The sequence below is a fragment of the Eulemur rufifrons genome, chromosome 6, assembly GCF_041146395.1.
Source record: "Eulemur rufifrons isolate Redbay chromosome 6, OSU_ERuf_1, whole genome shotgun sequence".
NCBI classification, from domain to species: Eukaryota; Metazoa; Chordata; class Mammalia; order Primates; family Lemuridae; genus Eulemur; species Eulemur rufifrons.
In genome coordinates, this window is record NC_090988.1 from 29,774,289 (window position 1) to 29,788,913 (window position 14,625).

Here is a 14,625-nt window from a genome sequence, read left to right on the forward strand (position 1 = left end):
CACTAAAATGCACAGAACAGCCCCCTACAACAAAGAATTATGTGGCCCAAAATGCCAATCATGCTGAGGATGAGAAACTCTGGCTAGAAAATGAGCTACATGATCTACTGTTGTTCTCTCTTTTAGAGACTACTAGGATGTTTAGAGCTGTCTGATAACCCAGTGTTCGCTCTTCCTTCCTCATTTGTCACTTTTCTCCCCACCATATCCCAGAATGCTGTAAGACGTTCCAGTTAATAATGAATATTATTCTAGAAAAATATCAGAAATGCCAATCTTTCTAGTAGATAAAAAGTTATATTATAACATAAATACTCATTAAATAGAGGATCAAGTGATATTTTATATTTGAAAAATATAATGCTTCTTACCTTAAATAGACAACGGCATATATATTCATACACCATGTGCTTTAATGAGCTAATAAGAGACTGGATTCTCTGTTCTGTATTTTCAGAATCCTGTAGATTAAAATTTGAAAATTGAAAAATCACTGGGAAATTTATAAACATTTAAAAGGCACCCCATTGTTTAATTGCTCTTATAAATTGTTCCTCCAGACTTATAACTGATACTGGAACAAGTATCTTTGTTCATCAAACTCAAGGGACTAAACAAATAAGTGCACTAAATTTATATACGAATACAATAGAAAAAAATTGATATATTTTTCTTTAATATCTAAAGTTAAAGCTTTCAACAAATAAAAATTACAATCATTTCCCAATAATACAAGTTGAATTTCACCATACCACTTTGACTTCTGCTGGCATTATAAAGACCATCTATTAATGTATCAATCTAGGTTAAGGACATTTCAATTATTTATATTATAATTACCAGTTCAGCAACATGACAAGAACCACCCTATAAAGAATTTTCTCATTCTCAATATGGGAATATTAAATCATGTGTTGTAGGCTGAATAAGGATGAATAATAACTTTGAAATTGATACTGAAAAAACTCATATGCAACTTTAGTTTTTGATCTGATTTTGTACTTCCATTGTACAAAATTGCAATGATTTGAAAAGATACCATTAATGGCTATTTCCTTTGATTAAAGAAAAATTGCTTGGGTAGAAGGATGGAATCGGAAGCAATTATCCTAAGTAAAGTATCTCAGGAACAGAAAAACAAATACGGCATGCGCTCTCTTGTGAGTGGGAGCTAAACAATGGGTATACATGGTCATACAGAGAGGTATAATGATCTTGGGAGATTCAGAAGGGGGGAGCGTAGGAGGGGGTGAGGGATCAAAAACTTCCTGTCGGGTACAATGTACACTCTTCAGGCACCAAGGACGCTAAAAGCCATGACTTCACCACTATATAATTCATTTATGTAACAAAAAAACTACTTGTCCCTCCTAAATTAAAAAAAAAAAAGACTAAATAATGGGGGGAAAAAGAAAGAAACGGAAGAGGGAAAGGTCGTACAAGCTGGCCCTTTTACATCTTACATCAGGGAGCATTTGGAGAACACACGTCTTGCAAAAATCAATTCTGGGATAAAATTTGCTTGTCTCCCAGTGATTATAACTTCATACCAAGAAAAAAACCTAATGAAGTAATTATAATGATTTGGAAAAATATATATACAGGATCATCAGTGAAATCCATAAAACTGGCACAAGACATTATGAACTGGCACTCAGGTGCATCAAACCAAGACTTCTGCCCTTGTTAGTAGCACGTTCTAATCAGTAGAGTTGCTCATTAATAGTTCAGATAGGAAACACCCCTCTTCATTTTACTATCTGTTAACAAAGATCACATGTGAAATTGAGACTTGGATTTACTAAAAGGCACTCTATTATATGACAGAGTGCCTGTAAGATCCAGTAGATATTCTAAATAATGGAAAGCAAGTTTTGTACCCTACATACTTAAAGTTATGTCACTTTTTTTTTTTTTTTTTTTTTTTTTGTTGAGACAGAGTCTCACTTTGTTGCCCAGGCTAGAGTGAGTGCCGTGGCATCAGCTTAGCTCACAGCAACCTCAGACTCCTCGGCTTAAGCGATCCTACTGCCTCAGCCTCCCGAGTAGCTGGGACTACAGGCATGCGCCACTATGCCCGGCTAATTTTTTCTATATAGATTTTTAGTTGTCCATATAATGTCGTTCTATTTTTAGTAGAGACGGGGTCTTGCTCAGGCTGGTCTCGAACTCCTGACCTTGAGCAATCCACCCGCCTCGGCCTCCCAGAGTGCTAGGATTACAGGCGTGAGCCACCGCGCCCGGCCAGTTATGTCACTTTTTAAAATAAATTCAAACATGTACACTTTTACACACACACATAAGGGTGAATGTTATTTAATAGCTATATTATCACAGAACTATTGTTACTCAGGGAATTACAAATTACTAGCTTTTCTAAAGAGTAAAAAAAAAATGTTCTTATTTAGTTGAATTCCTAACCTTATTTATCAGTTCTCACACCAGTTTATAGAGATACTATTTTTTAACATGTATATTTTCTGACTAAAGAAAAAAGAGGAATTAAAATGAACTTGTCACCATACACTTACTGTAGCAAGTTATGGGAAATTGTATTAATACAAAAAAAGATAAGTATAAATGACTCCCTTTAGTTTTATCTGCTGACACAGCAAATTAGAAATATGTTTCAATCATGTATTGTGAAGCAACTCTCACAGATTTTACACCATTCTATATGGGGCTTTCTTGGGAAAAATGCTTCTATCAGAACAATAATTAGATTATATTTAACATATTTAAATTCAAAAATATTTTTGAAAAACTAAGGACCAAAACACAATTATTTATTTTTCAGCCCTCCCCCCTTTGAAATCTAATGTTTTTCCAAAGGACATTACAAATGTACATTGGAGAAATGCTTATCTTGTCTACCATGATTGAGTAGACAAATTTTTGCTAACAAAAACTACTCCCAAAGCACAAGCTCTTTATTAGGTACCATTTTATTTCCCCCACTTAGGGGAAAAAAAATCAGTTAAAATCTAATCATTATTTATACCCAAATAAAGGTTTTATAAAGTAATCCATTCATGAAAATATTAAGTAGTCCACACAATGAAGACAAGGATATTTTTCCTGCTATGTTCATTGCTACATACTCCAAAAAGCTAGAAAAATGCCCACACAGTAAGTGTGCAATAAATATTTATTAAATGAATAATCTTTCCTCAGAGAAACAGATTTAAGTAAATCCACCTGAATATGAAATTTTGCACTGTAACTTAAACAAAATACTCTCTTCCAAAAAACAATTCAAAAAAACTAATAACCATATGAGTGTTATACCAAACATAAAAACTGTGAAGAATAATTTAAATGAATTTGATTTTATAAAAATATTTTTGAAATGAAGTGAAAAGGAAGATAAAATGTTTATAACACATGACAAAGGTTTAACTTCCTTATAAGTATCTCTTACAACTCAATTTTTAAACTATTAATACCGTTAAAAAGTGGACAAGGGATGTTAAAAAAAAAACTAATTCACCAAAGAAAGAATACAAACATCAAATAATGCTATACTTATTTGTCTTACAAGTGATCAAAGACTTACAAAAACAAAGCAATATCTTTCAATTGCCTAACACGACAATTATTAAAAGATATATAATATCTGTTCTTGGTTAAGATGTAGATGCAAAAAGGCAGTGTCATTGTATCAGCTAATACACCAATAGCATACAATTCTGAAGGATAATTAGACAATATTTGTCAAAAGGCTTACAAATGTACATTTTTGCCCCAGCTACCCATGTCTAGGAATTTAACTAAGTAAATAATTACAGAAGCAAAACACTGGGTGGAAAAACATATACATGTCTGTAGATGTTTTAAAACATAACCCCCAAATTCTTTGACTTTTTTTTCATCAAGCAGTGACATCTATTTGCCATTATCCTTGAATCTGAGCAGGCTTGTGACTGCTTCAGCCAATACAATACAGCAGAAATGACACTGATCTAAGGCTAGGTGATAAAAGGCGATTCAGTTTCTGCCTTACTCACTGGAATACACACTTGGTGCCCTGAGCTATAACACAAGAAGTCCATCTCTCTGTGTCGAGAGGTGCTACAGTTGACAGTCCTAATATCAAGTCCTTCCATCTCGGACACACACCTAACCCCAACCTCCAACTCTCAAGTCCTCCCGGCTGAGGTCCCAGATATTATGAAACAAATACAAGCCATCCCTACCGTGTAATGAGAAAATTTCCAACAGAATCCGTAAGCATAAGAAAATGGTTTTAATCTGTCAGGTTTGAAGGAAATATAATATTCAGCAGAGATAAGAAGAATGATGTCCATATAGGAGGTGGTTAAATAAAGGATGGTATAGCCTCATCATCTTTTAAAAATATCGCACGGATTTATATTCATTGATGTGAAAGTTGTCTGTAATCTACTAATACATTTTTAAAGCTCAGTATGATGTCTTTTGGTTAAAACAATTTGTTATGCTTTAATATATCCTTCCCTCCATGAGAATATAACCTTGATAAGGCAGTGTACACTGCTGTATCTCCATTAACTAGAACATTACAGCCTCAAACAACAAGGATATATAATGAAATGTTAAATGTCATTTCTCCAGGTAATGGGATTATGTGTATGATTTCTTATTCTTATACCTTTTAGAATCATCGAGTATTTTTAATGATTATATATTACCAATTAATTTATACTCAGAACATAGATTACTTTCATTAAGAACAGAAAATGAAATTAAGAAACTGGTTGCTTTTAAATATAGTTTACAAGTGTTACATGCAGCCTTTTGAAACATAATTCTATGTAAGTTTTCTCAGGAAATTATTATTGTTAATTAAGTACTATATCTAGTAAAGTGATCTTCTGATTCAGTCTCAGCTGCAGGGTAACCAACAGCTTACCTGTTTGTTTTGTAGAGCTCGTTGGAAAAGTCGGAGAAATGCACCCAAACTAAAACGGTACATGTTATTAATTTTGGACAAGTCAGAGATAATGAAGTACATCTTGCTGGCACTCTCAGCCAGAGGGAGATAGGCATCCCGCTCCTATGAATCAACAGATGGGGGAGGAGGACGTTTTAGTACTAGTGCTTTACTGCCACCTACAGATTACTATGTACATATCTAGCCAGAGCCTTACTTTCCCATACACATAAAACAAATGGAGATGATGACTCACAGAATTTTATAACTAAAAGGAATAGCAAAATCTGATTTTTCTTCCTTATTCTTTTTTTTTTTTTTTTTTTTGAGACAGAGTCTCGCTCTGTCACCTAGGCTGGAATACACTGGCACAATCATAGCTCACTGAAGCCTCAAACTCCTGGGCTCAACCAATCCTCCCACCTCAGCTCCTGAGTAGCTAAGACTACAGGTGCACACCACCACGCCCAGCTTCTTCCTTATTTTTATGAAGCTGAGGACAATATATGTCTTAGTCTGTTCAGGCTGCTATAATAAAATACACTAAATTGGTTCTGCTTATAAACAACAAAATAAAAACAATAAAAAACAAAAATTTATTTCTCCCTGTTCTGGAAGCTAGGAAGTCCAAAATCAAGGTGCCAAGCAGATTTGGTGACTGGTGAGGACCCATTTCCTGGTTCATAAAAACAGCTGCTTCTTGCTGTGTCCTCATAAGCTAGAAGGCGCAAACAAGTTCCCTTGCCCCACTTTTATAAGGGCACTAATCTCATTCATAAGGGCTTCACCCTCATGACCTAATCACATCCCCAAAGCCTCACCTGTTAATAGCATCACACTGGGGATTAGGGTTCAACATATGAATCTGGAGGAACACAAACATTCAGACCACAGCAACACATTTTAAATGCTTTTCTACCTCTCAGATGACAAAGCTAGAAGTGGTTCATGGACTGGGCTTTTAGGACCAAGAGCACTTGTATTAGGAGAAGGAGGAAAGATGGAATGGTAAACAGTTACGATCAGAGAGTAGAATCAGTCGTTCATTTCAAAAGAGAATCAGTTCAGGTAATGCAAGAAGGCATAGCACTAGACTAGCCTATACCTAAAGTAGAGAAAAGTTCAAACTATGACACTAGTGTGTACGATTGGTGCCAATAAGAACACTGATAGAACCAGAGGCAGAGAAAATTACTTTAATAGATGTCCACATTAGGACAATAAAGCACCTAGCATGGCTCAGTGTAAGCATGGAAAGAGCCAATAACTCCAGGAGCCTTCATTCTGAATGAAGGTAAAGGATGATAGAAATAAGAGGATCATAGGATTAAATGGCTTCAAGGTTCTGAATAGAACTCCAAAAAGGTTCTCCATGTAATTATGATCAAAGCACAAGGATTACAAATATGATAACAGTAAAAATATGTATGTGACTCAGCAAGGTCTGTTAACAAAAAGAAGGCACAGAAATTTTAAAATCCTCTTGGCAGAAAATGACAATCATAACATCTGTAAAGTTTAGCCCTAGTAGAGAAAGTGGAGTAACTGGATTGGAATTGGGCTGTAAATTTGCTCTTATTCTGATTTCAACAGAGCTCTTTCCCAAGTGAAGAAAATAGCAATAGGTAAGTGTAAAGTTTGAGGAAGGGCTGAAAAGCACTGAAAAAAAAAAAATTAGAAAAATTACTGAGAGGAATGGGAAAGAATTAAAGGATGTCAGTGAGGGTTTGAGTCAGGTCAGACCTGGAAATTCACAGTAACATTAATTTGCCTGGTTGTCTAATTTTCTCCAGCAAAGCTCAGTCACTAGAACATAGGAGAAGCAAAGATACATTGTACTGATGCAGGGCTGGAATTTTATTAAAGGAACTATCAAAAGAATAAAGTGAAAATGATTTAAAGGCATTTGTAAGAAAATAGTTCAGATCATCACACTCATGGGGTCCAGGATGAATGGAAGGAAAAAGTTTCTTAATGGAAAAAAACAGCTTGTAACCTTGTAGTTAGTATATTTAATTTGCCTTAACTTCAGACAAGTTCCAAGAATGGCAAAGACGTTCTCTAATACTTATTTTCAATTTCAGTACAAAATTGTAGCACAACCTTAGATAATATTATTCCAGAAATCAGTAGAACCAAGCAGAGTTTACTGACTAACAATCCTTTACCTTGATGTGCCAACATCTGAACTCCCTTCTCTATAATAATAAGAATGGCTCTGGTGCTTTTGAATGGCTTTCCTTTTCAACATCATCTTTCCCCTGAAGACTTGATTCTACATCTTCTATCATATTGACATAAATATTTAAGACAACATGATATAAAATCACAGAAAAGGAAATGATTACTTTATCGAGGGAAATTTGGAGTTTGTAAGATTCTTTAAGTGACTCTTGAATAAGTGCACTGCTTGCTTTTGTCTGATTCAAAGATTCAATCAAATCCTTATTTTCCAAAATGTTGCCTTGAGATGTCGCAAGTGTCTATAAAAAAATTAATATAACATTATTATACATATTAAAATAAACAATTAAAGGAAGCCCATATCAACAATCATTAATTTGATAATATTTATGGGGACTTATGTTATTTTAGAATTTCAACATTTTATAGCCTTCTATTTTTTAAATTTTATTGTTTTTATTTTGTTTTTATTATTGATACTGTCAATTGTTATATGATTCTGTATCATCAAAGCATTGCATATGTATTGTTATCTAATAAAAATACAACTATTAAAATTACAGATTAAGTCATAATTTCATACTTTTAATGCTTCTTGAAATATAGTATAATAAAGCAATATAGCATAAATAAATAATTAGTTAAAAATTGCTTGTCTCAAACATTATTCAAGATTTTATACTCCAAAAGGTATCTTTTTTTTTCTCTGTTAGAATTTAGACTTTAAGATATATACACACTATTATGCATTTGAAGAAACCAAAAGCATTCTGAAGGTACTACTAACTTTTTAAACACTGTTATTTGTATTCATTAAAGAAAAAAAGTAATATGAAAAAACAGCCCAAGTAGCTAAATTTTACCTCTAAAAGAGATTCCTCAAGCTTGGCTAGCTGTATTTTCTTATCTTCTTCCTGTTGTAGTAGTTTTGTTTTCTGTTCCTCTAAATCAGGTTTCTCATGCTGAATGGTTAAAGCCAAAAGCTTAAAGAAAAAAAAAAGGAAGAAAAGCAAGATAATTCTAGCCAATAAGGCTTAAAACAAATGAAAAAGAAAATCTCCCACGAACAGGTCTTGTGTTTGACCAAACATTACAAGCACTATGATACTATGCTACCTCATTTCATTCTTTATAATTAAACATGAAACACCTTCACAATTACATCTGCTGAAAAAGAGACAATAGTTAAACTAATCAGCAAAATGTTAAATATTATAAAATAGCTATAACAAAGTACATTACTTAACATGTCAATATGTAATACTTAGTTCTAAAATTAGATTAAATATATCAAAACCATGGAAGCTAGCATTTTTTAATGGTAAGTATTCCCATTAAGAAATAAAAAGATATCTTAAAATTCTATGTCATCAAAACCATGAGATACCATTTCACACTCACTAGGATGGCTACAATTCAAACCACAAATAATAATAAGAGTTGACAAGGATGTAGAAAAAGTGCAACTCTCCTGTATCGTTGGTGGGGAAGTGAAATAATGAAACCACTTTGGAAAACTTTGTTCCTCCAATTGTTAAACATAAAGTTACCGTAAGACCCAGCAGTTCCACTAAAAAGCCACTGAATCATACACTTTAAATTAGTAAATTATAGGGTATGTAAATCATTTCTGTTAAAGCTCTCATTTGTTAAGCTGTTAAAAAAACACTATGTCAAATTGTTAACTCTAAAAATAAAAATAGATAATGACAAAAAAAAAGATAATGACACTGGAATAAAATATATATTTCAAAATCTGTTGTATAAATATCTTCCTTTAGTTCTTGCTAAAGTAAGACCTTAAGACTCCTTTCAGCAACAACTGCAGAGATCTTTTAGATAAAAGGAGTAATTTTGTCAATTTCTGACAAGTTTTGAGTGACTGTTACATTGTTTTATTGATAAGTATCATCAAGTCAATCAAGAGATATGGTTCATAAAAATATACTTGGGGTATAACAAAAAACTAATTTGAAAGGACAGTGTTAAAAATGACCATCAAATAAAAACTGCAGGAAATACACATGCTATTATATAAATTGAAAAAGGAAAAACTCTACTATTGTTAGATGAGTAAAATATAGCAAGAAAGGCTGGGCACAGTGGCTCCCATCTGTAATCTTAGCATTTTGGGAGGCTGAGGTGGGAGGATCGTTTGAGGCTAGGAGTTCGAGGCCAGCCTGAGCAAGAGTGAGATTCCATCTTCACAAAAAATAGAAAAATTAGCCAGGCATCATGTTGGCCCGTACCTATAGACTCAGCTACTTGGGATGCTGAGGCAGAAGGATTGCTTGAACTCAGGAGTTTAAGGTTGCAATGAACTATGATGATGTCACTGCACTCTGGCCCAGGCAAACAAGCGAGACCCTGTCTCAAAAAAAAAAAAAAAAAAAAAAAAAGCAAGCATGATACTCAGCTGTCAACTGGTATTATATCGTTAAACAGGAAAAAAATGAGTGAGGAAATTATATATAAGTAAAAGTCTGGACATCTGAACATAAAAAACAGTTTTGAAATTCATGTAATAATTCTAAACTGTAATGAGACATACACAGACAAATTGAATTCAAAGATGCACATGTCATATGTTCTAGTGGTACAAAAAAAAAATGTTGGCTCAGGAATCAAAGACCCTCAACTAGGTAAATTGGTCAATTAAGTGCAATTTTCACAATTAAACTTCAGTTTTCACAATTAAAATAATTAAGCAGATGATCTTAATTTCTATGATCCATCCATCTCTTAAATTTTACCATATATGACAAAATAAATTGTTAAATTAGATTTATATTATACAAGCAGCAATTTGACACTAACAGCAAATATGCAAGTCTAATACACATCATAAATGAAATAAGCCTGAATGCTTCACTCTAACTTTTAAGTATATTTTCAAAATCTAAATTTAAATACTAATCAGCCTAAAAAAATATCTTTCCATTGAAAATATCTAATAAGTATACAAAGCTACAAAAGATTCTAAGGAAAATTATGATTGTCAACGTATACCTGCCCTTGTAATCCACTTCTGGTTGTAGTAAAGTTAACCTCAGTAACTATGGAAGCTGCATCTGGTGGAATAAAGGGATTTGGGTTTCTTGTCGACAAAAAGAGGCGGAATTCTTCATTGTAGTCAATAATTTTGTCACCTATTTGTACCACATAACGTGGTCCTATTTAAAAAAATAAAACACACACAATTAGTTGGCCTGAATCTTTTATATTTTGCTATGTGATAGTTTAAAACATAATTTTCAAGTACTTATAAATACAGGCTTTTCAATAGAGTACAAAGACAGCAAAAGTTAGGCTACCCAAGATAATATTAGCCAGAATGCTCTATTAATCAGCACTTATGCAAGCAAGGATAAATAATATTCACTAAGACAATTCTGGGATACTGAAGCATCAAAGGGATATCTACTCATATTCAGTATGGTTTTAATGTTTACAAATTTTTCTGAAATGGTCGATTATAAATAGAAACCCTCAATTATATATAATTCTCTATTTCTAAATTCATCAGTTAAAAAGTATTTATTGTTCTAGTACTGAAGATGTAATACTTGAAGAGACAATGATGGTAAAAAAAACCTAGGATTATCAATATATAAGTAATTGCAAAATATCAATTATCAACAAAATGAAAACACAACCTACAAACTGGGAAAAAGTATCTGCAATTTATATATCACATAAGGGGTTAATATGCAAAATTTATAAAGAACTCGTACAATTCAATACCAGAAAAACAAATAACCTGATTAAAAAATCAGTGAAGGACCTGAATAGACATTTCTCTAAAGAGACATAAAAATGGCCAACAGGTATGTAAAAAAGTGCTCAACATCACTAGTCATCAGGGAAATGCAAATCAAAACCACTATGAGATATTATCTCACATCTATTAGGGTGAATATTATCAAAAAGACAAGAGAAAACAAATGTTGGCAAGGGTGTGGAAAAAAGGGAACTGTTAGTGGGAATGTAGATAGGTATAGCCATTATGGAAAACAGTATGGAGGTTCCTAAAGAAATTAAAAATACAACTACCACATGACCCAGCAATCTCTCTTCTGGGTATATGACCAAAGGAAATGAAATCACCACTTTGTAAAGATATTTGCACTTCCACATTCATTGTAGCATTATTCACAATAGCCAAGATATGGAAAACAACCTAAGGGTCCATCAATGCAATGGATAAAGAAAATGGTGTGTGTGTGTGTGTGTGTGTGTGCCTGTGTGCATGTACAATGGAATATTATTCAGCCGTAGAAAAGAAGATTCTGCCATTTGCCACAACATGGATGAACCTGGAGAACATTATACTAAGTGAAATAAGCCAGACACAGAAAGAAAATTATTGCATTATCTTATTTACATGTAGATTCCAAAAAAAAGAAAAGAAAAGAAAAGAAAATATACAAAGAGAATAAAATAGCAGTTACCAGAAACAGGTGGCACAGTGAGGGAGGAAGGGCAAGAATGAGATGTCATGCAAAGAATACAAAGTAGCAGGTATGTGAAATGATTAGAGATCCAATGTACAACATGAGGACTACAATTAACAAAATTACATTGTATTTAGGATTGTTGCTAAATGAGTAGATTTTAGCTGCCCTTGCCACCAGAAAAAGGGGAGTAACTATGTAAGATGGTGGATAAGTTAATTTGCTTCAGCATAGTAACCATTTTACTATCTATATGTATCCTATAAAATCAAATTGAATATATTAAATATACATATTAAAATTTATTTTTTTAAATAAAGACCAACAGAAAAGTTGAAAGTAAAAGAATGGAGAAGTATATACCACATAAACAGTACCCCAAACAGTTAGTGTAACCATTCCAATATAGATTCTAACACTTCAGACATTTCTAGAAATAAAGGATACCTCATAATGATAAAGAATTGAATAGAAAGAGATCATGTTCCTAAATATATATACATCCAATAATACAGCTTCAAAATATTTAAAACAAAAATTGACAAAATTAAAAGAAAAACATATTCAAAATCATAGCAACTTTAAGATATTTATCTCAATAAATGATAGAGCAAAAAGAAAAACATAAAACAGTAAGGGTATATAAGATTTGAACATCACAATTAACAAAAATGACATTATTAACTGACCTGAAGAGAAAATTAAACCAAGCAAGAGCAAAATTCGTACAATTTTCAAGTGTATGTGGAACATTTGTAAAAATTAACCAAATGTCAGATCCTAAAGAAAGTTTCAACAGAATTCAATAAATTAAAATACTCTTGAATAAGTTATCTGACCACAATGGAGATAAGCTAGATATTATAACAAAAAGGTAACTAGAGAATTTTAAACAACAAAATACTAAGTTATGAGCCAAAAAAGAAACTGAAACTATGGTATGAAGCTGAAAAAGGCCTTAGAGGGAAATTCATAGACAAATGCATATATTAGAAAAAAGGAAAGAATGAATATCAGTATTTTGATTTTCCACCTCAAGAATCTAGAAAAAGACCAAATGAAACCTAAGAAAAGTAATAGGAATGAAATATTAAAGAACAAATGTCAATTTTAAAATATAATAAAGAAAATCAAAATTAAAACTTGGTATTTTAAAAACATGTGTAGGGCCAGGCACAGTGTCTCATGCCCATACCCTAGCACTTTGGGAGGCCAACGTGAAAGGATCCCTTGAGGCCAGGAGTTCAAGAACAGCTAAAGCAACATAACAAGACCTTGTCTCTACAAAAACTTTTTAAAAAGTTAGCCACGAGTGTTGGCACATGCCTATAGTCCCAGCTACTTAAGAGGGTAAGGGAGGAGGATCTCTTGAGCACAGGAGTTTGAGATTGCAGCGAGCTATGATGACACTGCTGCACTCTACTCCAGGCAACAGAGTGAGACTCTCAAAAAAATAAACAAATAAAAAATAAAAAGATTCATTATATTGAGAAGTCCCTATAGAGACTGATCAAGGAAAAGGAGAATAAACATTATCGACATCAGGAAAAAGAGAATATCATTACAAACCCAACAAAGGTGGGAAATACAAAAGGTGAGAATACAAAAATACACATTTGATAGTTTTGATAAAATGGACAAACATCTTAAAAAAAAAAAAAAAACAAACCAAAGCTCATACACACATATGCACAAAAGAATACAAACAAAACAAAACCCCAATGTTTAAAGTGCCATAGCTCAGGTTTACCAGCTCCTTCCAATAAAAGATAGAACATCATGGGAGACTGTGCACTGTGTCAGTAAGAAGGTATTAAGAGAGGCTTGTTATAGGATTTGGGCTTGCAGTAGGTAATTTGGGAATGGTTCAAGGAAAGTGTGATTTTGCTGGGGATGGGGTGTGATCAGAAAGAGCAGACAATTCTATGGTTTGGTATCTAACTTTTATCTAGGAGGTGAGAGAAATGGAGTGACACAAAGCCAAAGGTGGGGAACCTGTGACCCTACGTCCATATGTAGTCTTCTAAGTCCTTAAGTGTGGCCTTTTGACTGAATCCAAATTTTACAGAACAAATACTTTTATTTTTATTAATACACCTTTGTTCATCTTTTATATTTTTATTTTTAAAATAAACACTTTCAAAAACCAAAGAATAAAATAAGTTTCAACAAAATAATCCTCCCAGATTGATCAGCACAATTAGAATATTAGTAGGCCATAAGGGCTAAATTCCCAGGAGCTACATTCATGATTTAGTTCTAACTTTCCCCATCTGACCGACGCCACTACTGCACAAGGGTGCGTGACAACAGTTTATGGGGGTTGAGTACGCCAGTCTGTTATCAGCTTTTGACAACAGTGCACTATGTTTCTGTCTGAAGTGGAATTTGTGAATAGTTGCACAGCTCAACAGTACTTTTTAATTCTGTCTGCTTAACAGTCCATGATGTCAAAGAAGACCAAGAGAACACTGAAGGAAGAAAACAGATTTTTTAATGAGGGCTGGGAATTGCAATATTATCTTGTTTCTGCTAAGGATAAGATGATTTGCCTGCTCTGTGACACTGTAATATCAACATTAAAGAAATTCAATGCTTGTCAGCATGATAACACTCATAAGGACCACAAATATTTTAAATTAGAGGGAGAGGCGTGAAAGGTCGTATTGCAGAAATTAAAAGATGAAAAGCAAAAGCAAAGACAATTCTTTCAAGCAGCAATAAGACCTGGAAGTAATGCCACGGAAACAACTTATAAAGTAGCTTATATGCTCGGGGCGGGGGCGGGGGGGGGGAAAGAGAAGCCATTCAATTAGGCCACTATAATGTTTCAAAGTACAAACAACTACCTCTTTCAAGGAGAACCACAACTGATCAGCAGTATGAATTAGCCTTCAACTTAAAAGAACCACTTCATGCAATACTTCAAAAAATATATATATATTATTCAATCGCTCTGGATGAATCAATGCATACTACTGACTTGCACAGGTTTTATACTTCATTCAGGTCATAACAGAAGATGTTCTTTGCCATAAAGAGTTACTCACTTTGGGCGCTCTTGAGAACAGAACA

General features: G+C 33.3%; 1 protein-coding gene across 2 annotated transcripts in view; it reads right to left on the reverse strand.

Annotated features, from left to right (window-relative positions):
* Window positions 1-14,625, reverse strand: part of DYNC2H1 (dynein cytoplasmic 2 heavy chain 1) — a 285,364-nt gene that overhangs the window by 142,792 nt on the left and 127,947 nt on the right. For both annotated transcript variants that reach the window (XM_069469002.1, XM_069469003.1), the window contains 5 exons: window positions 10,106-10,269; window positions 7,960-8,079; window positions 7,261-7,395; window positions 4,892-5,035; window positions 372-461 (listed from right to left, as the gene is read on the reverse strand). In XM_069469002.1, coding sequence (XP_069325103.1) covers window positions 372-461; window positions 4,892-5,035; window positions 7,261-7,395; window positions 7,960-8,079; window positions 10,106-10,269 — 653 coding nt within the window. The remainder of the gene's footprint in view (window positions 1-371; window positions 462-4,891; window positions 5,036-7,260; window positions 7,396-7,959; window positions 8,080-10,105; window positions 10,270-14,625) is intronic.